The sequence below is a fragment of the Nyctibius grandis genome, chromosome 3 (genome assembly GCF_013368605.1).
Source record: "Nyctibius grandis isolate bNycGra1 chromosome 3, bNycGra1.pri, whole genome shotgun sequence".
In the NCBI taxonomy this organism is placed as follows: domain Eukaryota; kingdom Metazoa; phylum Chordata; class Aves; order Nyctibiiformes; family Nyctibiidae; genus Nyctibius; species Nyctibius grandis.
The window spans coordinates 59,825,983-59,853,847 of NC_090660.1; the positions used below are offsets into that span (position 1 = coordinate 59,825,983).

The 27,865-nt window shown below is 44.3% G+C and overlaps 1 protein-coding gene across 1 annotated transcript in view; it reads left to right on the top strand.

The window, feature by feature from the left end:
* CABLES1 (Cdk5 and Abl enzyme substrate 1) overlaps nucleotides 1–27,865 on the top strand; it is a 79,892-nt gene that overhangs the window by 28,359 nt on the left and 23,668 nt on the right. The window contains exons 2-4 of the mRNA XM_068396522.1: nucleotides 9,004–9,075; nucleotides 11,351–11,443; nucleotides 18,575–18,652. Of these exons, the coding sequence (XP_068252623.1) occupies nucleotides 9,004–9,075; nucleotides 11,351–11,443; nucleotides 18,575–18,652 (243 nt within the window). The remainder of the gene's footprint in view (nucleotides 1–9,003; nucleotides 9,076–11,350; nucleotides 11,444–18,574; nucleotides 18,653–27,865) is intronic.

The window sequence follows — 27,865 nt, forward strand, 5'->3', positions numbered from 1 at the left end:
TCTTAGGAATAGGTATCCTTAGGATACGACTTTTAAGGAGCAACATCGCTTGTGGACAGACCTAAAGATTCATCGTTTTACAGTGCACAGAGTTTGTCAGGCAGAAATGACACTTGAAGAATCTGTTAGATTAATGTTGATCAGACAAAGGCTATTATGGTGTGAGTTTTACTGTAGAAAAAGGACATAAAGATGGAGAATTTGTATGTTCTCTACAGTGCTATTGTATCTGCTTTGGCAAGCGTCCGTATTTTCATAAGAACAGATGATTAATCTTGTTGTTTGTTCCTTTGCTAGTTTTGAGTGTCTTTAATTAAGCTGGTGCCCATTGATGTCTTACCGTGATAATATGTGTTAGGTTATGAGGTAATGGCTGTTCTGAAAAATACATCTGTGGCAGTGTTCGGGCGTATTCAAAATAAATCACTGTGCACAAGCCTTCTGAAAGCTATCACATTGCTGCAGAGTCAGTAAAGTGAAGACAGGGAATCTGTAAATCATTGGTTACAGATAATAGAGGATGTCGATTTTTGGTGCTTCAGGAACTGAGAGCTCTGCTGTCTCTAAATGAGTCTTACTGAATTGCAGCTGTAGCTCCTCATTACAGCTTGCGTAGAGCCAACAGTAGGAGGATTGGGTGCAGAGGCAGCTGCCTGCAGAGGGAAGGTAGTAGGTTTTAAACAGGATCTGTCTTCCGTGAATTGGGAATCCAGCTGGGGAAGGTGAAAATGAAAGGGTCCCCAGAATCAACAGCATGTGGTGATTGCTCTTCCATTCTCCCTAGATGCAACCCTGTTTTTTTCCTTCACTAGAGATTTCATATCAATGCCTAATTTTGAACACATTTCCTCCCAGAATCATGTCTTCTAGCAAGACTAACAATTAATATATCAAGTTGAATTGTGCAAGATGCTAAAAAAAAACCCCAAACCAGTTCTACCATACCTTCTGTTTTTCTGCACGCATGCGTATGTGCGTTCACACTCTACAAATGCTTTGTCAGTGAACAGCTTGCTTCTCAGCAATTCTAGTGTACGTCCCCTGTCTCTTCACAGTGCTGGTACTCCTGATTTTATATTTGATATAACCAGACCCAGATGATCCCTCTTGGAGATTGGGACAGAGCCATGTTAGAATTTTGTGGGCCATTTGAAGGATCATGTGTGTAAAGCTACATAATAATTTGTGAAAAGAGCATTAAGTTGTGTTGCTACACTGTGAAAGGTCAGTGGGATACTTCAGTATTGTCATGTTGGTTTCCTTCATTCTTGCTTACTTCTTTCTTTTTGTGCTCTGTATTTGACAGGAGTATGATTTGTACACAAAAAAATCCTACCTTTGGGGTGGCAATGTAGGTGTTTTTTACGCTGAGGTGTTACGTGCAGACAGGTCAGCAGGCAGCAGTTTGAGAGCTGTGTATTTCGAAGCTTCTGCCTTGGGTATTGCGGGATGATGAGGCTTGGAGAAGAAGCTGGATGGCAATATAGGTAGGATACTTGGTGCAAGGGGGACAGCTGGTTTGGGAGTAGTCTGGCATGGAAGCATGTTCATGCCATAGCTCTCCCATCATCCCCCTGTTTTCTGCCCATCTTCCTTCTTACCCCCTAAAGGCTGATGGAGACCGAGGAGGCATTTGACATGGCATTATTCTTGTAGTTATCACTAGCCTAAGGTTTGAAGGTCTTTTTCCTTGCAATACGTATCCCAAGAGGAGCAGGTTGTTGGGGGTCCTGCTAGCTCAGGATTTCTGTGTGGGATACTTGCCTTCATAGCCCACTGCAGAAGGCTGTGGTCTTAAACCATGTTTGCATCCTGCTTGCAAGTAAGTGACGGCTAAATGGAGGTCTCTTGGTATATTCTGTGTGTGTTTGGGTTGGGCTACTGAATTAACAAAATAACCCATACCTAGCGTGCGCCAGATGCTTTTAACTCCCATTGTGGGCAGCCTGGCCAATATGCTACGCAGCTTGGAAGTCCTAAATGGAGTTTGATGTTCTTTGCAGAGAATGGCTCTGCTGCATAATTATGATAGCACATGACTAAATACTGCTTTATATCGGTTTGGATAGCTCCTGGAAACTCTTTATTTCCCTTAATAATTTTCTATAGTCTCAGGGTTTGTTTTTCCTATGTTTGTCTTCCTGTGATATTGGCAAAAGATAGGAAGAAAATTATCTGGGACATAGGAATCCCAGTAAAAGCTTCAGAGGGAGGGCGAGAGGTGACTCATTAGCGGGTCTTTCATCTGGGTTCATGCTGGGTCATGGAGTCAGGGGTCAGGAAGTGAATGGGGATTCGTACACAGCTGATGTCTATTTCAGAAGAGTGTATTAATTGACAGCAGCTTAGCCTGGAAGTTTGGGCAGAGGCATTCAGCTGGTAGGCTGAGGAGGAGTGGGAGAGAAAAGTAGCTTTTAGGTTTCCCTGGGGTGACGAAGGGGCTGGGGCTGCTGGGGACAGGGCATTGCATGCATTGGGCAGCTCTATGATGACTACCTGCTCCCCTGGCCCAGGGGAGAGCCGGCAGCTGCCTTTCTCTTTATACCCAAATCCAAAGGAGTGAGGGAGGAGAATGGTAAATGTACCTTATTCAAAACTCAAGAGTTGCTTGGAAGATATGTTTGTGGCCGGCATGTGCTGAAGGAACTAAAATACTGAACAGCCAGGGTTTGTTGTGGACTATAGACCAGAACTGTGTTTATATATATATATACACACACACACTTGTAATATATAATATATATATTTACTTTTAATATTTTTTTTATTCTAGCACCTAGCAGCCTGATCGTAGATCTCATTGAATACTCTCCTTGTTTTCCTTTTACTGTTCAAGCCATTTTGGTGCTGGAGGGAACAATATGAAGCACAATGAAAAAACAGCCCTAGGGTTGCTGTTCCTGTAGCAGTAGGATCAAGGGAGCTGCATGTCCAGAGCATGTTTTGGTAACTCCCCAAGGAGTGTTTGCAAAGGACTAGGTTGGCTTTTGGGCAACAGTAGGTTGGCTTTTAGGCAAGCGCTCCTCTTTGAGTCCAGAGCTGGCACCTTTCAGAAGAGGGTGGATGGATGGATGGCAGAGGGACACTCTCCCCTTACACCTCTAGGCAGGCCCTGAGGTATCCTTACAGGTATCCTGATCTCATTCCCCATCGCTGCAAGTTTTATAATTACTTTCTTTCCACTCCCCTTGTGTACATATCTGGGGCAGTCTTCCTGCACGTAGGATATATCTTTTGTGATGAAGGCACAGCGAAAACAAGGAATTCAGCATTTTCCAAGTGCCAAGCAGTCTTGTGCTTTTCTGATGCTTGCAAGGCACGATATTAGAAAAGCGGTTGTGACCAAAAGGGGATAGCCCTGATGTTTCTGCCCCATGGCTCTAGTTCATGCACGTTCACTTTCCCAGGCCAGCTGAAGGGAGAAGGTGACCCAATGGGCAGGTGAACTACCAACAGTCTTCAGCTGCTGAAGCATCTTTGCCCCTCCCAAGTTCTCCCGTCAGTGTTAATGCAGTTGGGAGGTGTTCAGATGATGAGCACTTGTGTGTCCCATCATCACTGCATCTCTGAAAGGGTTCAGTTTTCCTAGACAAAGTGGAGAAGCTTCTTCTGAGGGATGCTTTTATTCTGGGAGCCAATGGCACCCATGCTACTGGCTTCAGCCATTGTAGGTTTGTAATCTTAACACAAGCTGCAGGGATCTACACCCACAACTTTCACAAAAATTAGGTGTATTTAAAATGCAGCTTTTTCTTCCTAGTTTTGTAGCTGTGCTAGAAAGTCATTACACATGGATTTATTTTTCCTTATCTCTTGTATTATCACTGGCTTCCTTCCTTCCTTCCTGGATGAATTTATCCAGTGTTCTGATTGCAGCTCCGTTTTTTTTATCACCTCCTGTCTATGGGGCTTAAGATTTTGTATGTTTAACATAATTGAGCTGAGTATTTTGCAGGAATTGACAGTGAAGATAATTTTCCACCGATTGATGAGTTGGTTACAGTGAATCTTTTTGCAATCATCTACTCACTTTGGCTATTTGCTCTTTTGGTTACAGACCTGCTTTATTTTATTTGTTCTTGTATTTTATTTCTCTTTTTTCTCCTTTTATTTTATTTCATTTTTGCAACTGAGCCACATATTACTTTGGAGAGGGGAAACGGAGACAATATTTTAGGTTTTAAGAAACTTCCACGCAGATTCAGACAGCTGGTCAAAGATAAATCCAGTATGCAAACATGGTCATGAATATCTTAGAAAACAACCGTTTAAGATACCAGGGTATCAAATATCTCTTTAGTCTCTTTCTTTGTATTTGGGCTTGGAATTTGATTGTAGGGTATTGGTTATTTCTGGGCTTATGTAAAAATTGCACGGGGAACAGGGAAGAAACAGAAAAAAAATATTTTAGATAGGTGTTTAAGGGAAAGTGGTATTACATGATTTTAAAACAAAAAAAAATCCGTAAGTTGCACGAGGCTGTGACTGACAATGTCCTACAGGGGCTGATCATAAGAACTAGGAGGTCGTCCTCTTTCCAGAGGTAAACTGCTTTCTTCTGTGTGCTTGGGGGTGTGGGGAGAGAGGGGTGAGTTTGGTATACCTAGGGTGTGGTAGCTGAACTAGGAGGAATTTTTTTAAGGCTTTCCATGAACTAGGAGAAATTAACATTTTTACTGAAACATCTTTATTTTTGTTATTAAGGGCAATTGTATTTTAGTGTGTGTTAGCTGGCTGACATTTACTCTGCACAAGTTTTAAAGCATTTTATGTTGAAAATGCATCTGTCTGAAGACTTGTCCCAAAGCCTGAATCCTGTATGAGTCACATAGTGCTATTTTGTTTTGGTCTGTGTATAGATACTCTTCCTTAACAATAGAAGGATTTTCCCCTCATTATTATTGAAATAGGACATTTTTAATTATAAAATAGGTATCAACACAGCTTTACATCAGAATGATGGTGATGTGCGCTATAAAACAGTTTGGGTTATTTCAGTGCAAGTGTCTACATATACCAGCTGCTATAGCATGTTAATCAATTTTTGAAAAATAACCCTTTTAGAAGTTGTATAGACAAGCCCTGACTGCTTGCCTGAAGAAAGAAAGATGGTAAGTTAATTTAAACATTAAACACCAGTTGAGGAGATTAATTTTTAATGATGACAATGAAAAACTGGTTTTGCTTGTATTCCCTGGAACACCCTTTCAAAAGCTTTGCTTTTCCAGAGTTGTTTTTTTTTTCCTATGTGTGTGGCACAGGATGTGACTTGGTTCACAGCAGGTAGGTTCATTAGTTGGCATTTCTGGTATAATACCCAGCTGTGGAAAGCTTATAAAATATTGGTATTTAGGTCATCTTAATTAGGCCTTGAAATAAAGATTGAAGATAAAGTGGAATAATTGCACTTAACTTCATTGCGGCTGAGCTTCTTCAGTGAAAAGAGGGTGCAATTCCCGGGCAGTATGAACTGGTTTCAGCAGAGTTGTTCCAAATCCGCCTCACCGGTGCTCCTGAGATTGTGCAGGGAGCTGAACCGATTAAAACTAGCCATTTTGGGGGAGAGGTGAAAGATGTGGCAGTTTTCAGCTGGGTTGGGTGCTGGACTGGATATCCTCACTCTCACTGCTACCGATGCCAGCATAGGGGAAGGGATTGGGCTGGGGCAGCCCCTGTTTACATCACTGCAGGCTTCTATGTGACCCATGCTTCTTCATTGCTGGTGATTTGGGGGGGTTATCTGCTTTTTTTCCTTCCTTCCTGGATGAATTTATCCACAGTTCTGTGTATGTTCACACTAGTTGAGAGGGAGCTCAGGTATCTGTGCTCCTCTCCCAATTTTGGCTGAGCAAAGAGCTTCCCCCCTTCTTTGTGCAGACTCACTTGCCATGGTAGGTCCCCAAAATACTGCAGAATCGCTAGCAGTGAAAATCAGTTTGAGCTCTTTGTGCCAAGAGGGGTGGCAGTGATTCCCATCCAGCCTGTGTTGCATTTGAGATTAGCAAGCAAAAACCAGCAGGCAGCATTCCTGGTGCTGGGTTTAAGAAGTTGTGACCAGCAAGGGAAGCCAGAGGAACGTGAACAGTCAGCAGGTAACTGGATGACCAGCATTTAAAGCTGCCCTGGAGCTGATGAAATGCAGTTGTTTGTATTTCTGCCAACCAATGCATCTGTCTTAATAACAGATGCAAATGTAGGATCTTCAAACCCATCTCCGCCAGCTGTTGGCAATGAAGTTGAGGATGGTGCGTAACTTTGGGCAAGGAGAGGTTTGGAGAAGGATTGCAGGGGCAGCTGGAATAGGCATCTGGTGTTGTACAAGCACCTTACAGCATCTAACAGGCATCTAGGGGAAACAGAATCATAGAATGGTTTGGGTTGGAAGGGACCTTAAAGATCATCTAGTTCCAACCCCCCTGCCACAGGCAGGGACACCTTTTCTCTAGACCAGGTTGCTCAAAGCCCCATCCAACCTGGCCTTGAACACTGCCAGGGAGGGGGCATCCACAACTTCTCTGGGCAACCTGTTCCAGTGTCTCACCACCCTCACAGGAAAGAATTTCTTCCTAATATCTAATCTAAATCTACCCTCTTTCAGTTTAAAACCATTCCCCCTCGTCCTATCACTACTTGCCCTTGTAAAAAGCCCCTCTCCCGCTTTCCTGTAGGCCCCCTTCAGATACTGGAAGGCCGCTATGAGTGACTAGTTCGATAAATTGAATACAAAGAAGGTGGCACGGTTGTACTGTTGTTTATCTCTCTTTGACTAACAACACGGAAAGTATGCTTTTGGTGTTGTAACACCAGAAGATGGGAGGGCACCATCATTTAAGTGTGTTATTAAGCTAATGATGTATAAAGAGATACTAAAAAGCAACAGCTATTATCTGCTACATCAGTGGTGCTGGTAGTTGAAGCTTCCAACTTTAGTTTATGGACCAATGTAACTGGAAATGGAGGGGGAGCTCCTCCTGATGTGAATTTATCCCTGTAAGAGCATCTCTGTGTCCTCTGGCTGTGGATGGAGCCAAGGAAGGACCCATGGGTGCAGGAGGCAGCTGTTTGGTCTCTTCTTCCTTGTCTACACCAACAAGTTTAGCAAAGTATCTCAGGGTCGTGGGTCTGCGTGATTATGGGGAGGACATGAACAGATGGCATGGACAACCTACCAGTACCCTACAGGCGCGAGTACGTGAGTTGCAAGCTAACACTGCTTTAACCACCCCCAAGACACTGTCTGCAAACATGCAGTTACTTAGAGGAGACTTAGCTGAAAGCAAAAATCACTGAAAGGAAAATCGGCCTGGTTTAGGCCAAACCAGGACATACACCCTGAAATGCAGACTTTATTTTTTTCTTAGCATTTTGAAGGTGTATCCTATCTTGCAGAAGATCTAAAAATTCTAGTTTAGACAAAGCCTGAGGGGATTTAGGTTTGCATATTTTCCTAAGAGGATTATGCTTCACACTTAGTTGCTCTATAAATGGTTTGAGGGGGTTTTTATGATTTTCTAAGTATACAAAAAGCCACATACACATTCAAACTGTCCTGAAATGTGTTGTCTGGGGGTTACTGATAGAAATCTGGTGTTTGAACTAGTAGTAAACTGAATCACTGAACCTCAGGGTTATTTTGAACTGAAAGACATTTCAGTAATCAGATTTGCAGCATGGCTGCAGGAGCAGTTGTAGCAGCACAACTGGAGGGGTTAGCAAATTGCAAGAAGGATTAGAAACTGCTTACACCAGCATCAGAGAAAACGAAATTACAGCCCGGGAATAAATTAATAAGCACCTTTCCAAGCAAAGGAGTGCTCGTAACACATTTTGATTCTGGAAACTCTTTACTTGCAAATCAAGGGAGTAAGGCAGCTCGGTGGGAAGGACATTAAGGTAATTGGGGAAAACATAGTGGTAGTCTATGAGGACTTTTATCATTTAAGTTCATACTCATAAAATGACTGCCGAGGTACTGTACACCTCAGCAGTGGCCCCTTGGAGCAATGGGTGCTGACACTCCCCGTGCTAGCTGGGTGCTGCAGCACAGCCCCTTTGCTCCCGTGGCTGTCGCAGCTGCTTAACACCCACCGACGGAGTCGTTTTGGTGCTTACCAGCTTAATTTTTCATGATGTGCCTGCAGGTGGGCTGCGTCTTATACCTTTATTTTTTGTATTTACGGTGTTTTTTGGAGGGCTGGGTTCAGCTCCTCATTTTGGTGCCGTTGGGGTGTTTGGAGGTTATGCAGCAGTAATTGCTGCTAAAACCAAGCCTGTACCAGGGCTTCTTCCCTGCCTGCTAGAACAGTCAGAAAACTTGAAATGCTGAGATTTCCTTACTTCATTTTGCTGAAGGTGGAGGAAGGATCTGACTCGGCCATAGAAAACTGGTTTAAAACAGGACTAAACTCATCTGTGCTGCTCAGAGGGATGGTCAGAGCTCCCATTTAAGCTGCTGTTTTGCACCCAGTGCTGCTGGCTCTGTCATCTTTCATCTCTCTTCAGTCACTCCTCACAGGAGTGATGAGATGGACATCACTGAGAAAAGAGTGGCATTTATTTGGTAAAAAGGGCAAGGGGCAAAGAGAAGTGTCCCCTGTGGCAGTGTGAACAACAGGCATTCTCTGTAGATCTACGTCTGCATTATTTTGTCAAAGAAAGAACTGTACTAATAGCATTGCAAGCAATGCCACAGCAAATGTGGGACTGGTGTTAGGTGGGTGTTAAACCCTTGAAGGAAGGAAAACCTGAAGGCACAAACTGAGGAGGAGCGGTTGGGAAGTTTCAACTTCTGTTTTGCTACAGAAGCTTGTAATAGAGTGTTTGCTTCTGGTTGGGATCAAATTGATTTAGTAAGGTAAGCAAAACAGAACAAAATTGATTCATATCCAAAGGTACGGCTTGGCTAGTGAACGGCAGTTCGTGAGCTTTAAGAAATAACAGCTCTGAGGACTTTCTCGTGCCCTCTAACCCACAGTGTTCTTTTGTGTTCTGTTTTCTCTGCAGGCGTCGGCTGATCTCCCAGCGATCTTCTCTGGAGACTCTGGAGGACATCGAGGAAAATGCCCCACTGCGGAGGTCATTTTATTTACTCTCTCTCTGGTTACTTGTCTGTAAGGCATGTGCAGGGACAGACTTGCTGTCCCTGCACATGCTGGAAAGTCACTGGGTGTTCACATAAAGATGTTCTTCATAGTGGGTAAAGTGAAACCTCACACAGCCTGCAAGGTGGTAGGTGACATGAATTACATGTTCCCTGGCTTCAGGTTGTTAAATAAAAAGTCAGTATTTAAACAAAATATCAGGAAATAAAAAGATTTGGTTAATAGAGAAGTTTAGTTGTCACTAACAGGAGTGACTAACCTCTAACGCAGTACCATTAAAAAGTGAGTACAGCTGGTTTAATAAGGTAAGCTTTTAAAGCCTAGTATTTTTGGTATTCTTATTTTTTTATGGATTTTTGTCATTTGGTATCTCAACACACACAATCTTATTTCAGTAACCAGTGTTACTGTCTTTTTGTGTTGACTTTTTGTGTTGTTTGTGATGGCTGCCTCACTAATAAATCTGCCCCCATCTTTGTTATATCAGCAGCTTCAGTGTTGTATTATATCTGCATCCAGGAGGCCACAGCTTCTCTGGGGACCGCAGTAATTAGTCACTAGGCAGTCCTCCGGGGTGATGGAAAATGGAGCAAGTGCTTAACTGTTCAGAAACGGGCTGATCAGTAATCTGACCAGTGCATGGTATGCTTCCAGGTCAGCTGTTCGGCAAGGCAGCAGCTTGATTTTGAACGTCCCTTTATCTTGGGACTTGTAATTCAGATGGTTTTTATTGATGTTTAGCCAATAGCCTTGTTTATCCACATGCAGATTGGCTGTCTCTCCCTACCTCAAAGTAAAGACTTAATAGCAGAGTCCATACCAACTGGCCTATTACCAAGGCTTGATTATTTTTACTAAGCTTACTGGTGAATGCTTACCGGCATGTTATGAAGCATTCTCATAAATGATTCAAACATGTATAATTGTCAAAAGATATAAACAAAGTATGGTTTGCGAGGCAGTATTTTTACTGGCTAATTTGCAGAATTGGTGGTAGAACCTCTCTCTCAGTGGTATTTTCCCATGAAGAAGCTAACAAGGCTAATTGCAACCAGAGGGTGAGGGAATCCCAAGGATTTTGCTAACAGGAGGAAGGCAGAAATTGCAAAGTGATGGGCCCCCCTCCTCGGGGTGTGCCCATGCAGCATGATGACGTTTGGGTACAGCAACAGGGACTGGCAGTCCCTGGTGGCTTAGGACCGGTGGTCTGTGGTTTCAGTCCAACAAAAGGACCTCTTGGGGTTGGGAAGCTGCTGAACTCTGCCTATGCATAGGAGAGGATGGGAAAAATAGGTTAGGGAGGCTCAACACAGAGGGACTGTGCTGGTCCCATGTGCCAGCGGAGGATGCTCGTCCTTTAGCTCCCACGGAGGATGCAGCGGCTGCGGTCCAGCACCCCTGGCTGTGCAGCGAGTGCAGGAGTTATCATCTCCGGTGCCTGCGTGCCGTGCCGTGCCTTGCAACAAAACAGCACTGAGGTGAAACAGAGAAGGCTTTCACATGCATTGTGGTTTCAGCTGATTAAAAAGAGCAAGGCTGGAAGAGGGGAGGGATATTGCTGTTTGTCTCATCTCTCCTCCCTCCGGCAATTTCTTTCTGTAACTGCAATTTAAAAAGTACGTTCAGATGTAAAATAGATTTAAGGATTAATGTTTTGAAGAAAGATTTTTTTTCCTTAGGTAATTTATTTTATTTTCAGGTTTTTTGTATGCTGTCAGGAATGTGAAAAGTAGTGTTTAGAGTTAAAAGCAGATAGGAATTATCCTTGCAAATGAGAGATTTTAAATCTTTCTAAAATTAAAACAAGAAAGAACTTTCCTCAGTAGCTCCTTTATCAATAGCTGAGGAGGGTACAAAAGTGTGGGTGTTAGTTTGAGGGGGAAAATTGCATATTTACCGACTTTTGTTTTAGTTTAATTTTTTTCTTACTCTGAAAGCTTGGGCTAAGCTGTCACGGTAGATTACAGGAAGTTTTATTTTGCGAGATTTTTTTTATTATGTGTTTTTTTGCATGAAGGGAGGGGTAGTGATGCCTTTTCTTATTATTATTTTAAATATTTTTTATTTAATCTGTCACATTTCCAGACTTATTGTCTTTATTGTTCTTGCTGATTCCTAACACAGGGTGACTTGAATCATTTGTCTCGTCTTTCCTTCCTGCCTTTGTGTAGACTTCTTGGCTGTACAGCAGGGAACTGAGTACTTCTGTTTTTTTCTTCTCCCCTCCCTCCAACTGATTTATTTTTCAGATGCCGGACACTCTCAGGATCACCCAGACCAAAGAACTTCAAGAAGGTTCACTTTATCAAGAACATGCGGCAGCACGATACCAGAAACGGCAGGTATTGTGCATCCAAAGGCTGCTTCTGCAAAGGCAATCCATGGGGCACGAGGGAAAGGGCAGGGTCAGCATCCCCATGCAAGAGCACAGCGTGCCATTGTCACTTATCACATACGTAGTAATGGCCTTTAAAATAGTCTGTGAAGGTGCAGGCTGCAATGCACACTCCTTCCTCGAGTGAAGTACGAGTCAACAGAAGTGCTAGCCCATGGATTTTTAAGACCTGTGTCTCCATAATACAAATAATTGCATAAAATGAAAATCAGACAGAGTAAACTAGGCATAATCTGGTTGCATTTCTTCAAGGGTAGTGCCAGGTACTAAGTTCGAGAGGGGCACATGGCTGAACCTGTCTGGAATAAGTTTAGCAATGGCTGAATGACATTTCAAAATCTGTTAGTGGGTATAAGAGTAGGTGTCAAGCTAGCTGGGTTGTCAGGGCTGCCTGTGGCAGGAGGCTGACTGGACAAGTGACTCAAGAAAACAGCTTTAGGGAAAGGTATTGAGATTATCCTGAGTCGTACAAGATAAATTATAAATGTGACAGATCCCAACAGCGCTGTTGTGTCCTCCTGGATACATAGTGCTGGTTGGTAAATGCACAGCCGGGGATGGTTGTGGCGAGGTGAGGAGTGGGATCCTTGTTTTCAGGGCAGATGCAGGCAGAGGGGCTCCCAGGGGGTGCCTGAGAGGTGCAGCTGCAGCACACCTCGAGCTGGGGCGTGCGCTACCCAGATTGCAGCTATAGGCACCGGTGGGACCTGTACAGCAGTAGCTGGCCGGGACTTCCCTTACTGCAAAGGCACAGTACCTGTCGTGGTGTTCCCATCAGCAAAAGAGGTTCTTGCGGTATCATCCAGCTCAGAAGTGAAACTAGCTCCTCCCTACTTATAAAGAAGACACCTGCCCTCTCTGTTTTTTTTCCCAAAACAATTTCCCCATGTGCCTCATGCTCATATGCTTGTCCTTCCAAACCTGAATAGGTTTGAAATAGGCAACCTGAATAGCTTGTATATAGACTAAACCATCCCACTGAGGCTCACCCTTGCACATATCTGTTGCACATATCTTGTACAACTGCCATGGGCGAGAACCATGTACGTTCCTGTGGACCGATTTGTGCACATAGCCTGTGGTTTCCATCAAACATGGAGCCAGGTCAATAGAAATTCTGACATTACATTGAACTACAGGTTTTATAAATTGAGTTCTGGTAGGTGTTACTTGGCTCAAGCAAAATTTTCCTTGCATTTATTCTCACACGTACAATTAAATGAAGTGAAAGGTAGTAATCAACATAAATATTGCAGAAGGTGGCTCTGAGAGACAATGGCTTTTTAGAAACAGCTTTTGTAGCAATCAATCATACGCATGCAGAACTGTTGACTTAATGATTGTCTGACTAGCAGCTGATTATTGTCTTTACAACAAATAAATGTGGAATCAAACGCTGTAAAGCAGCCCTCTAATTTTAGTCTGTTTTGTGCATAAATGTATGTACACTTTGGGAATTTCTTATAGCAAAAAATACTTATTCATAAAGTATTATGCAAATTCCACAGAGAATGAGTAATTTCTGAGACGCATGTATAAAATACATCCATAAACTTGATAGAAATATTGCCTGTGAAAAAAATGAATAAATACTTGATTTATGAACTCTTTCTCCATCTGTTGCAAAAAAGTATTTGTAGGATATATCCTAGCATTTTATCTTAGTTTATATATCAGTCATTGTGTCTAATAATATAACTGAATATTTTTCTTGCTAAGAAAACAGTCAGTAAGCTTCTGTTGTTCAACTGGCTTCTTATCTTTATCAGCAGAAACAGTTTTCCAGAATATTTCCATAATAATAATAAAGATGCCTGTATCTAGAATACAGATACAATAAGAATAAGATACACAGTTTTGGAAATGCTTTTCGTCCTATGGACAAAGAGCCACAGCGATATTAGCTAAAAATAAAATGCAAAGTCAACAGTTTGTGTCACCCCAAAGGCCAGCTACGTCTAGCAGTAAGTAATCTGAGCACCTGCCCTGTGTTTCTGAGGGGTCTGGATGCTGTTGCAGTGACTGAAGTTAATAGGCATTCTGGATGAAAGGACCTCTGGAAATTCAGGTGGATCTGCTTTATGTGTTTGTCCTAAAATCAACAGAGTTTCTGAGTACCTTAAGACCTTTAAAGCTGGTTCCTCCCTGGTTCCTTGTAACACGGAGGAGCACAGGTATTGCAATGGATAGAAACCCCCCCCGAGGCTCCTCCCCATGCCCGGGACCTCATCCCAGGCAGCTGCTGTGTGGTCATGCAGGATGCAGATGCTGAGCTGGGCTGGAGTTGGGCTCTCTGAGCTCTCTCTGAAACCCCTGACCCTTCTGTTGCGGCATGAGAGCCTTTCACTTAACTTGAGGAACCTAGCTTTGAAAACATCTACACAGAATATATTTTTGAGTGGTGAATTTGATAGCTGAGCTTTAAAATAGCTAGCGCTTTCAGTAATTAATTTCACTGGCCTGTGACTCTGAGTGTCACAGCAAAGAAAACTGCAGTGTGGATGATAGCTTGGCGCTTGTTTCTCTGCTAACTGCCCTTATTTGTGACTCTCAGCCTGTGAAGTGCAGTGTCCTTGTCCTGCGGGCCTGAGAGCTTTTCTCAGCCCCTGGGGGTGACACATGCTGAGCCACAATGCTCTGGGTCCAGCCTTCGATGCTCTGGGTCCCGCCTTCAACAGTCCAGCGGCAAGGCAGGACCAGCTGTCGTTAAAATAAGAGTTCAGCTGTTTCAGCACAGAGAAAAACCACATATACACAGGCCGCAGCTTATTAGCCAGTCCTTGTAAAGCTTCCTGTTGATGGTTCCGTGCACTGGTTAAACCAGTTTCTTTGGATTTGTAGGATGTGGCTTATTAAAGGAGCTGGAAAATTAAGTTTCCTAGACTGTATTATCAAAGCAGTCTTGTAAAATAACACAAAATAAGTTTTCCCATTAGAAAACAAAACCAAGCCAACCCTGACATACAAATTAGCACAGGTAGCCACCAGTGCCTGGTGCCACCCACTTTACTCAGCAGGTTTATTGGTGGTATCTTACATAAACTGTGAAGCAGAAGATTTCCTATCCATCAGAAACAGGCCACCAAAGCAGCAGCCTGAGCCAGCTGAACAAACAATTCATGGTGGGAATGGGACAAGAACATTTTTAGAGTCATCCTACATAGCAGATGTAAAAGCAGTAAAATAATGCTTCTCTTCCACCCCCATGCTATCGCTTTCTCAGATTTTTTGTTAGTATACATACAGTTCCATGCCAAGGCCAAACAGCATCCGTTAGGGAATGAAAGGTCTGGTTTGCTGCCCTTTTAAATGTGGAAGCACACACATGTGCACTCTAAGAGATTGACTATTTGCAGTGTCCTCACAGTTCATAATTACTCTCAGCCACTTTTCAGCAGCCCCAACTTGAACTTGTGAGACTCCAGAATGATGGCTGCTACCCAGACAGCATCCGTGGTTTGTGTGTTCACCTTTGCATGCAGGGCAGCAAAGCCATGGTAGTCAATCATCATCAGTCAGGTATGAGAGAAGAGGCTACAATATTCCACATGTATATGGTACATGTAATGTATATCACATTGCCTGATTGCAGCCTTTTGGTGCAACACAGTTAAACCTAGACAGGCACTAAAGAAAATGGACATTATTCTTCTTCAAGTCAAGCGAATTATTGATTCTGTTGAGAGCCCTGTGCTCAGTAAGTTTTTGTAGTTTCATAGCATACACCTCATTAAAGAAATTGGAAGATTAACTTTTACAGCCTCAGATGGTTGCACATTGACAGAGCTCTCTTGCAAAGTAATGGTTGCTCTGAACCATAGTAATTAGTACAACTTCTTGGTGAAATGTGAGAATTAGAGAGTGAAAATCTTTTCATGAAGTAATTTTAAACATGTCTAGGTGGCACAATGGCAATCAGGGCATGTCAGCCCACTCTGACTCAAGCTGCTTCTGATGTCAGAGATAGCTCATTCAGAGCTGCACAGGATCATAGACTCCCTTTGTTGAAGAGTTGAAATCCAGGAAAATGCTTTTCTCTCATAAACAATGGTTCAATTTTCTTGAACAGCAATGGGCTTCCACCACACCTTCTTTTCCAAAGCCTACTTTCTGACAAGTTCCTGGACTTTCTGCTCCAGCAAACCATTGCAGGCCCTCAGAATTTTTTTGTTTTTCATACGTATCATCAGACCTCTAAATAAAATGCCATTTTATCCCTCCATAATGAGCTTCCGACCACTGTCTTCCCTGCTTCTCTTCCAGTTCAGTTCCTAAGCCTGTCATATACCAACCCCCTCCAGCAGCTCTACAGATGGGGTTTTGTGGCATCCTGGCAGTGGAGGCCATGGGCTCCTCTCCCACTCTGCCTGGGAGATCTTTATGTAAAGAGGGTCCCCCGTTCTATGGAAAGAGAGGCAATACTTGGGTCCCAAGGGAAAGAAATCTGAAAAAAATAGAGACTGGGCTAGTGCTTTTTGTTTCGTTTCTGATCTATTCCTTCTGATGCACACAGCAAGTTTTCTGTGGTAACTTCCCACTGTTGTCTCTCCTTGTGGACATGGAAGTACCAGTTTGTTTTTCTTTTTAAGTATTAAGTGTTTTTTTTAGGGAGGTGTAGGGCGCTGGTGGAAGAGCTGCATTGCCAGAAGCAGCCATAGCGAGTGGGGTGAATACACTTAGTGGGTACTGTGGTTTTCCGAATTCAAAGATGCTTTCTGATGTCAGCCTCGAAATCTGTGCCAAGTTTCATACATCAGCAAACAAGGCTTCCAGTGAACAAGCAAGCTGTTGTGAGTAGCAACCATTCAGCAATAAGCAGTGGCAAGCACAAAATTAATCATACGCCAGGGTTTTTTTGCTTGTGGACTGCCTTTCTCAAATGTGAAATATGATTCTCCCCTGCTTTATAACTTACTGATGTACCATGAGACCATCTTGTAGGATCTGAGATATTTACCATAGGTAAGGGGTGTTATAGCATTCAGACAAACAATGAGATCATCCTTTATCTGCTGCAGGAGAACTTCCTAAAGCTGTGTGCATGTTTATTATTAGAAACCCTCCTTTATTAAAGGGTAAATACCACTTTGCTTTTAAACATGCTTTTAAGGAAGAAAATAGGATTACTATAACAGAATGACCCAGGAGAAGGAAAAATGATCATTCTGCATTTTTCCAAGCATTAAATGCAGCAGCTCTCTTGGGGATCTAAACCTTTTCCAAGAACTATGACTAAGCTGGTCCCATAAGGAAACCATTTTAATAACAGCATAACTGGTGCGAGATTGGTAGGTGCATATGGTGGGTTTTGGACAGTAAAGAACAAAATAGCTTTCTAGGGTTTGTTGTCCAACTTTGATCAGTATAGGACAAAGGATGAAAAATTTGAGTGAAATCCTCACATACAGATCTGCGGCACACAGCGTCAGAAAAATCAATGTTGGAGAGCAGAGCAAGGAAGTGCAGTAGCCCTGACAACCAACCTAGCAGTAGGTCCTATCATTTGGACCACAAGTGGAGATTTTTAGAAAGGTAAAAACATCAGTAAATTCTAACACTAATCAGATTAGAAGATGGCACAAATTGCCATCACCATGTCTTAGAGGAATTTGAGGGGATGCAGCCTGTTGGCCAACTTTAGAGGGAAGAAGGGTCTTTTTAGTGTACGTTGTACAATTGTACAGTTGTCGGTGTCCTGAAGTGATAAGGAAAGAGGGTATATTTATAAACAGTTATTTATTGGCATTTTATATCTTTTATATCTTGATCAAGCTTCTCTTGGCCTCTTGCCAATCTGCATCTCCCAAAACTATAATTATGTAGCTATTGGCAGTCTATGCAGTTTTATGGAAAGTGAGTCTTGACCTCAAGGTGGTTTTGATGTTGCTTAATGATATGTCAGAGCTTGACGGCTAAAGGTAATAGTATGGCTGTAAAACAGATAGTTTGCTTTAAGGTGTTTGATTTAATGCCACACAGTGAGTTTGCATATGATGCAGAGATTTGGAGACCAGTTAAAAATACAAGGTGTTTGCTGTAAGAGTGGCCTGGATATAAGCTCTGTGCAGGCAGATAATGTATGCTTTCATGTAGCCAAATCTTGAGCTACCTGCCTATAAGGAATGAAGGCAAGCCATGCTTACAGGAGGAGGGATTCAGCCCTGACAGTTAGTGACTGAGATAGATGTGGCACTGGAGGAGAAGGGGTGAGGAGCTGTGGGATCAGTCATGCCCGAGTGTCAATGCAACTTCATAACCAAGAGGGCTGATGTGATTACTGAGTGCAGTGGCTGGCAGTCGTCAGGGCTAGACACTGATCATAAAGGTAAGACTGAAAGATGTGATGTTTGTATCTGCCATGTGTGCAACTGCTGAGGCCAGTGATACTGCCCAGAGACCAGGAAGGGTGATGGGGAAAAACTGGAGAAGACTGAAGGAGGAACCTGGAAAACAGTGAAAGGATCTAAAAGCTTATGATAACAGCAAACTTTTACTTCATCCATGAATCAGGCTGTTTCAGGAACAGGAAGCTGAAAACCAAGGGAGCCCTTTGGTTTAGCAGAGAAAGGTCGTGACCAGCAGCTGGACATTCTTGTCTGATAAATGCAGACTCCAGATCAGCCACAGAGTTGTGGTGCACATCACGGGTGGTGGTTGCTGTGTATCGCCTGGGTTGCTGTTGGATTTGTCTGTTTAGTTTCAGCTATAGTGGTGAGTTGTCAGAACGACTCCTTGCCTCTTTGGGTGGACTCCTTTCACTACGACTCCTTTCACTAGAAAAGCATCTTTCCTGGGTTCCAAGTAGTGTATTCAAGAAAGTATTCCTAGAAAGCCTGTAGAGGGGATGGAAGTCCACTACTCATTTGTTGTGTAATGTATGGCACAGGCTTCAGCACTTCTGTAAAGAGTCGGTAGCGCAACACCCTACCTGTGAGATAAAAAAGAGAAGGGAGAAATCATCCATGATGGAATTTTTATGATTATGAATTCCTCAATGGTAACATCTATTGCTTTGGTTATTGTGGTGGGATTTTTAAATTTTAGTCTTTGATTTCTTTTATTTTCTTTTATATTTTAGAATAGTCCTTATCAGCAGCAGAAGATCCTTCTGTAGCATATTTTCAGTGCTGCCATATCGAGACTGTACCCAAGTCGGGTATGTATATTTATCCACGTACTACACAGTCTTTCTGGGCCTGCATGTAGACCTGATAACGGAGAACAGCATGATGGAGGCTAATGCTTTTACATATCTGCTCTGAGAAAAGATAAATGCACTTAGATATATTTGCCTTGTGGAACATTGCTAGGTTAAAACTACAGCACTCAGTCCCCAGTTTATTTGTGTGTGTTGTGGTATCTTTGATTATTAAACTGGAGAAAACTAACCCCCTGAAATCAATGTTGTTGAAAAATGCACTGTTTTTATTGTTTCTTCTGACTTCACTCATCTTTGACAAAACAAGTACTCGACAGCACAACTTTTGTTTTATAAGCAGTCTTACCTTTCTCATTCTCCCACGCAAACGTGGTGCTACTGTATCTAGATTTCCAGAACTACAGAGAAATATTTGGATTTAAACATAATACGTTTTTATTGTATGTTTAGCCATTGGTCAGATCATTCAGTCAGTGAAAACAGGTTATTTTGGTCATAATACCATACAGGTTCTTAGCTGGTGTAAGCAATGTCCATGGAGCTGCCTTGCATCCCTTGATGTGCTGGGACGCTAAACCTCTGACAGAAAAGTTTATTCAGATTGAAGCAGTTCTCCAAAGACTGAGAAAGCTTTTTGCTCTCCCACTGAAACTGCAGAAGTGGAAGAAACTGGATTTGGCTAGGAGACATTGTCTGGCAGGCTCCGGGGCACAGCTTGCTGGGTGCCTTCAGAGGCACAGCGCAAGGCTGGTAAGGGCAGTGCTGGTCAGCAGCAGCACCAGGTCCCCGGAGCAGAGGAGTAAAGCGTAGCCACCATGGCCATTCGCCAGAGAGCTGAGAGTTGCCTGCAATTGGCGTTGGCTCAGCCCCTGCAGAGCACCAAATTTTCAGGAAATATTCAACTGATACACTGAGGTGGGTTTGAAAGACCCACAAATCACCTAGAGTCAGATTTATCCAGTGCGTAAAGGATGAATTTGGCTCGTATTTTTCAGCCATCTATTTAATTTTGGAGAATGATTTGCCACAAGCTGCTTGTGCATCAGGAATTCAAAACAAAGGGGGATTATTTTTAATGCACAAAGGAGAGGACGCACCTTTGTAGGAGAGTTGACTTGTTCTCCTGTCTCTTACAGTAAATTTTTTCTCTTAATTAAACTTGGGTGACACATCAGGCAAATTCTTGACAGACTGACAGTTTTCTTCGTTCTTCTTGGGTACACTGTCATTCATTTATGGTCATTGCCCTGTGGAAACTGCCTCTTTATTGAAAATTGAATGTATTTTGAAATGCTGATGACTGGTTATACCTTCTAAATTACAGCAGTAACGAGCCCAGCTGCAAACCTAAATATTATTTCAGCATGTAATGTCTTGTACCGTGCTTACACAGCAAGAAGGGCATGGGATGAGAAGGTGGCAAGTGCCAGTACAAAACAATCCAGCCCTGTTCCCTTTGCTAAAAAGCCAAGATTAAAAAAAATTGCCCTCTGTCTTTCTTCCAGAGCATCAGAGGAAGAGAGGAACAATGCAATGGCACCTCCTTCCAGGAACAGCTGGTGCAAAGAACAGATGAGGCAGTGTAGCATAAACTATAGCCACTCTGTTCAGGCTTCACAGTGCTTGCTTACTTCGTTGCACATTTTGATGTGTGGAAGGAGGGGGGGAGTGACACTGGTACCTTGTTGAAGTGCTGTAGTGACAGCATCCTTTAGCTTTGCTTTCTCTGAATCTCTGGATTGCTGATGTCTGTCCCCGGGCAAGATGTCCTAACTGGTTTACCTTCTGCAAACATTACTGAAGAGTTTATGAAAAGAAACAAATCATTGCAGGGAACCTTGGGCACGTCTACAATTAGACTGGAGTAAGTCCTGGCAGGAACAGGGGAGCAGGGTGGATGTGCATGCAGGGGGGACTATTCCTTGTGAGAGGAGCACATGGTGGAGCTGCTGCAACTTCTCCACTTCTGCTCTGACTCGCAGGCACTGCAGCCAGTGAGGAAATCTCCAGGCACAGCTGTGTTTTGGGGAGGCTGCCAGCCCCCGTTATGTTGTAGGCAGCACAGAAGAGCTCTGCTGTATCGATGCTGGCAGCTGAACTGTGCTGAGAGATCCACTTAAAAAACCGATCTGAAAGGCAGTTCCTGCAGACACAGCTGAACTCTGCATACTTGGCCAGGGTGGACGGGGCAGCATCGCCTCTTACCAACGAGGTGCAAGCAGTGTACTTTAGGCTGTGGCCCTTGCTTGCCCACCTTCCATACTGAGGTCAAGCTACAATAGCAAGAACCCTTCCCAAGCCCCCAGACTGTGTTTTTAAGTGGTTGTACAAATACCGGTGGAAGTCGAGAGTGCGGGGAGGAGAGCCATGGAAGTACATGAGAGGATGAAATTTGAGCTGTCCCCTGGAATATCTTTCCCAAATCCCCCTCCCTGGCAGCTGCCAGCTCACCAGAGTGCAGAGGCTGGTGAAGGGAAACGTGCTCCAGAGCGGCACAGAGGCTGCCAGTGATGAACGGTAGTTTTTGCTACCTGTGGTTTCAGAAGGCCCCTCTTGGGTGGTACTTGCTGGGGCTAAGAAGGAAGGACACCGTGTGCCGGGGGAATTACTTTCTCTACTTTTCTCTGTTATGCTGAAGAGAAGCAAAAAGCACAAAGCAAAGAGTGACATGGTGGGGAGGAAAAAAGTCATGAACAGAAGTAATCACTAGAATTTTCTGTCCTCAAAATTTTGTCCGTACCTTGTATGAATGGAAACCTAATGCTTTAGCTTATAGTGCTTTTGTGCAAGGGGAAATGGCAGAATTAAAACCTAAATTCACAAGGGGTTTGAGATGCATTTTCTCCTGCTGGAGCCACTGAAAGGCAGGTACTTTTGTGGATCTGGGCCATAATTTCTCCTCTCCAGGTCTGGTTACATTAAGAGTAGGGTAATGGGCATGGACCAGAGCTTGCTTTCCTTCCCCCACCTAGACAGCAGAGCAGCTGTGAGAGCAGCCATAGCCGGGTGAAAGCAATGTAAGGCAGGCTATACTGCAAGGCAGGAGCTGAAAGAGGCACTGAGCATCTTGCCTGCTGGCTTCCCTTGCCCCCTGGCATCCTCCAGTGTTACAGCCCAAAGTCATCAGACCCTACACAGGGTTTAGGGGTGGCTAAGGGCAGTGATGAGAGGATTGCCCTGTACTGACAGCACTGTTAACAGTGTTATTGCCTCTGCTATTAAAATAACAGACGCACACACAAACTCTCTTTGTCGTTACAGCCTGATCTGCAGAGGCAGGTAGCACCTAGAGCATTCAGCAACACTGGTAATGTTGTCTGAATGCTTGGCTTTGATTATGTTTTTATGAAATACAAAATCATTGTGTGATGCACAGGTTAGAGGCAAGGCAATTCAAGGGCTGCTGGTGGTACTGCAGGATCAGTTGTGCAGTTGCTACTCTTTTTTTCAGTGTATTGGAAATCTTCATGGCTAAAGGGTATTCATGATCTGAATTTTTCTGCTGAACAAAATCTTGCTCACCTGTGAAACGTGCATGCTGTTACCACACAGAGATTTTGCAGTAAAGTTTACAAGCAAAACACATGCATGATGAGATGCAGCAGTGACTACTGAACCTTTTTTACCATTGTGGAGAGATACTTGTGCTTTACAAAAATTGTTTCTCCTCTCCTTTCTCACCATTCACTGATGTTACACTATGGATCAAGTTTACACCCCAGTGTTCTTTAATACTACTTACAAATTTGAAGCATCTTGTGTAATGTTATGCTAATACTCTTCTTCAAGTTCCTCTTATTTAAATATAGTATTCCAAAAGATGGAAGAGCTACTTTGTGAAGGGCATTGATGCCGGATTTCTGTCTTAGCATCCACTTTATATCTTCCTTGCGGGAGATAAGAATGAATTCCCATCTAGTTCTGCAGATGGGTGGAAAATGAGAGGTAATGACAGTTATCAGAGGTGCACCTTGTGCAGCCCCTGAGCTGCTGTGGCATACACCTCCTCCGTCAAAGGTTGTCATGGTGGAAGCTCACAGCAAGTGGAGTTGAGCCTTGGTGCTGTTCCTCTTCCAGGACAGGGGGAGATGCCTCAGGTCACTAGCAAATAGCTGCCCCACCACACGCGCACTCAGCACATGCACGTACACACACATGCTGACCTGCTCTAGGCCCTCAGAGGGGATCCGTGTCATGGCAGACCAAAGAGTGGAGCTGTTTGCAGATGGATTAAACAAGACTTGAAGGAATTCCTCATTTGGAGATGGGCTCCACATGGTTTGAGGTGAATAGGATTTCAGCCCTTTGAGACAGGAGCTGGGGATCAGGCACAGCAGATAATAGCCTTTTAGTCATTAGGCAGGTCGTGCTCCGGGTGCTAGGGTCACTGCGCTTGACACAGAATCACAGAATCACAGAATGTTAGGGATTGGAAGGGACCTCGAAAGATCATCTAGTCCAATCCCCCTGCCGGAGCAGGATTGCCTAGACCATATCACACAGGAACGCGTCCAGGCGGGTTTTGAATGTCTCCAGAGAAGGAGACTCCACAACCTCTCTGGGCAGCCTGTTCCAGTGTTCAGTCACCCTCACCGTAAAGAAGTTTTTCCTCATATTTAAGTGGAACCTCCTGTGTTCCAACTTGCACCCATTGCCCCTTGTCCTGTCAAGGGATGTCACTGAGAAGAGCCTGGCTCCATCCTCTTGACACTTGCCCTTTACATATTTATAAACATTAATGAGGTCACCCCTCAGTCTCCTCTTCTCCAAGCTAAAGAGACCCAGCTCCCTCAGCCTCTCCTCATAAGGGAGATGTTCCACTCCCTTAATCATCTTTGTGGCTCTGCGCTGGACTCTCTCTAGCAGTTCCCTGTCCTTCTTGAACTGAGGGGCCCAGAACTGGACACAATATTCCAGATGCGGCCTCACCAGGGCAGAGTAGAGGGGGAGGAGAACCTCTCTCGACCTGCTGACCACACCCCTTCTAATACACCCCAGGATGCCATTGGCCTTCTTGGCCACAAGTGCACACTGCTGGCTCATGGTCATCCTGTTGTCCACTAGGACCCCCAGGTCCCTTTCCCCTACGCTGGTCTCTAACAGGTCTGCCCCCAACTTGTACTGGTACATGTCCCCAGAGAGGAACTGTTACGGCCAGACTCTCCATTGCATCCAGCACAGGGAACGTGCCTGCAGGTTTCTCCACCCCACTCCCCAGCACGGTCAGTTCAAGGGCACTCTGCAGACCCTCTGTGTGACCTCAGCCAGGATGGAGAAGGACCAGGTTCAGCTCTGCATCCAGGTAACTACCCTGGAAAAGGCAGATTTCCTGGGCAGAGGAAGAGGGGAACCCATTCTCCATTGCTTGCCTGCTCCTGGAACTTCTCTAGGCACCACTTCTTCAGTTTCCAAGGAGATGGTACAACTCTGGCAGTCCTCATGGATGTTGTCAGAGTCGCTCCATGTGGCCTGCAGGACATGGTGGCCTGCAGAAAGGCTCTGCATATGCTTGCAGCCAACTGAAAGCAATCCAGTTCTCGTTAATATTTTGAGGTACCTAAACATTTTCAAAAAAGGCGATGGCAATGGATGTCTGTTAGAGGTGTTATAAAGGAGGAAGAAAGTACCATGTTGTCTTTCCTCCCAGGAAAAGAAGGTTGTGCGGTTAGTTGGGCTTACAGTTCTGTTGTGTTGTGTTTTTTTTTTCTTTGGCATGGATCTTTATGGTTCATAATTTAAAAACATGTTTTTGAAAAGGGACTTTTTAGGCTTGTTTTTGTTAATGGCAAAAACATTCACAGATGAAATCATACCTATTCTGATGATATTTTATTTCGTGATGTTATAAGAACTTTTAAGAGCTTCCAAGTTCCTCTGAAGTCCTGCCCAGAAGATTAACGTAGAGGACCCGGGGGAGGAGGAGAGCTGGTGGTGTCACATAAATGTGGCACTGCAACATGGCTAGTCTTGCGTTCGACTCTCAGCCGCTGCACTCGCAGTGACTGACTGCCATTGGGGCTGGAGGTGATGAGCTACAGGACAGAAAATCCAGAGCGTCAGATAGTGCATGTCCTCATAAGACCGGCCAGTTCACCTCATCTTTTATTCTTCACGGCTTTGAATTCATTAAGTGGTTAGAAACTTAACTACAGCAGGCATAGCTGCTGAATATTGCTGTCTTGACAAGAATGCAGGTATTCATCTGACTAAACTTGCCTCCAGTTAAGGGAAGTAATGCGATATGAGTAATCGAATGGATTGAAGCCCAGGAAGCGGACCATTCTTCTGAAGTAAAGCAGCAAGTAGTTAGATAAAAAGAATTTGTGTCCTTCTCAGAAATGCTACAAACCAGCTTCATCCAGTTCCTAAAGATAAATCACTGCTGAATTTAACTTTGAATTTAACTAAGTGCTGGCCAGAACACTAATGAGTTCAATGATCCTGAGAGCAAGAGGTTTTCAATACTGTCACCCCAAATAACATGTAGCCACAACGATCAATGAGTCCGTAGGCCAGGCATTCCCAACGGCCTTCTTTACCTGAACTCTGAAATCTTTGTTCGTCTTCAGTGTTTAAAGTGGATAAGAAAGTCGTATGCAAAATGAGACAAAAAGAAGCATTTAAGTGAGGTTGTCTCACACGCCGCGTCCCTGCCGTCAGTTATTTGGCAGGGCAGGTAACAAGCATTGCAGTGAGTGTGGCAAACGGGGGAATGTTTACAGGAGAAATGAGAGCATCTAAATTGCCATAAAGATAGTAGCAATAAACACACAGCAAAGCTGAATACTGTGTTGCGTCCTTCAGATTTGTTACCGAGTTCCTTGCTGTTCTTCCCCAACAAATTTTTGTATGCGAGGCAATTTTGATCAAGTCATCAATCTCGAGTGCTTTTCCTGAGCATTTATCATTCCGTAGGCCTGGGGGAGAATAACTATCTGTTCTTAGCCGATAATAGGGAAACTGAAATATCACTGCTCTTCGTTACCATTGCCCGTTTTCCCCGCTTCTCCCAAATTGAACAAAAAAACAAAACCAAGTGCATATTAGCTTTACAGAAAGACAAATAAATCTGGGGGGGTTTTCCCATAATCACACAGAATCACACAGAATGGTTAAGGGTTGGAAGGGACCTCTGGAGATCATCTAGTCCAACCCCCTAGAGCATGTTGCACAGGGTCGCGTCCAGGCGGGTTTTGAATATCTCCAGAGAAGGAGACTCCACAACCTCCCTGGGCAACCTGTTCCAGTGCTCTGCCACCCTCAAAGTAAAGAAGTTCCTCCTCATATTCAGATGGAACTTCCCATGTTTCAGCTTGTGCCCATTGCCCCTTGTCTTGTCACTGGGCACCACTGAGAAGAGTCTGGTTCCCTCCTCTTGACACCCACCCCTAAGGTATTTGTAAGTGTTGATAAGATCCCCTCTCAGTCTTCTCTTCTCCAAGCTGAACAGGCCCAGCTCTCTCAGCCTCTCCTCATTAGAGAGATGCTCCAGTCCTTTGATCATCTTTGTAGCCCTTCGCTGTACTCTCTCCAGTAGTTCCTTGTCTTTCTTGAACCGGGGGGCCCAGAACTGCACACAGTACTCCAGGTGTGGCCTCACTAGGGCCGTGTAGAGGGGCAGGATAACTTCCCTTGACCTGTTGGCCACACTCTTCCTAATGCACCCCAGGATACCATTGGCCTTCCTGGCCACAAGGGCACTTTGCTGGCTCGTGGTGAACTTCTTGTCCACCAGAACACCCAGGTCCTTCTCTGCAGAGCTGCTCTCCAGTAGATCAGCCCCCAACCTGTACCGGTGCATGGGGTTATTCCTCCCAAGGTGCAGGACTCTACACTTGCCTTTGTTGAACTTCATGAGGTTCCTCTCCACCCAGCTCTCCAGCCTGTCCAGGTCTCGCTGAATGGCAGCACAGCCTTCTGGTGTATCGGCCACCCCTCCCAGCTTTGTGTCATCAGCAAATTTGCTGAGTGTACACTCAGTCCCTTCGTCCAGGTCATTGATGAATAAGTTAAACAGGACCGGGCGCAGTACTGACCCCTGGAGAACACCACTAGCCACAGGCCTCCAACTAGACTGAGCACTGCTGATCACAACCCTCTGGGCTCTGTCATTCAGCCAGTTCTCGATCCACCTCACTGTGCACTCATCTAAGCCACACTTCTTGAGCTTTCCTATGAGGATGTTATGGGAGACAGTGTCAAAAGCCTTGCTGAAGTCAAGGTAGATAACATCTACTGCTCTCCCCTCATCAACCCAGCCAGTCATGTCATCATAGAAGGCTATCAGATTGGTCAAACATGATTTCCCCTTGGTGAATCCATGTTGACTACTTCTGATGACCTTCTCCATATGCTTAGAGATGGCATCGAGAATGAGCTGCTCCATCACCTTTCCAGGGATGGAGGTGAGGCTGACCGGTCTGTAGTTGCCTGGGTCCTCCTTCTTACCCTTTTTAAAGACTGGAGTGACATTGGCCTTCCTCCAGTCCTCAGGAACCTCTCCTGTTCTCCATGACCTTTCAAAGATGATAGAGAGTGTCTGGGCAATAACATCTGCCTGTTCCCTCAACACTCGTGGGTGCATCCCGTCAGGGCCCATAGATTTGTGTGTGTCCAGTTTGTCTAAATGATCTCTAACTTGATCCTCCTCAACCAAGGGAAAGTCTTCCTTTCTCCAGACTTTCTCTTGTACCTCCAGGGTCCGGGATTCTTGAGGGCTGGCCTTAGTAGTAAAGACTGTGGCAAAGAAGGCATTCAGTAACTCTGCCTTCTCTGCATCCTCCGTCACCAGGGCACCCTCCTCATTCAGCAGCGGGCCCACGTTTTCCCTAGTCTTCCTTTTGCTGCTGATGTACTTGAAGAAGCCCTTCTTGTTGTCTTTGATGTCTCTTGCCAGATTTAATTCCAAGCAGGCCTTGGCCTTCCTTGTCACCTCCCTGCATACTCTGACAACCTTCCTGTGTTCTTCCCAAGTAGCCTGTCCCTTTTTCCACGTTCCGTAGATTTCCTTCTTCCATTCAGTTTTGTCAGAAGCTCTTTGCTCATCCATGCAGGTCTCCTGCCCCCTTTGCTTGATTTCTTACTCATAGGGTTGCATCGATCTTGAGCTTGGAGGAAGTGATGTTTGAATATTGACCAGCTCTCATGGACCCCCCTGCCCTCTAGAGCCCTAAACAACAGGAGATTGCAAAACTGATCATCTCATGTATG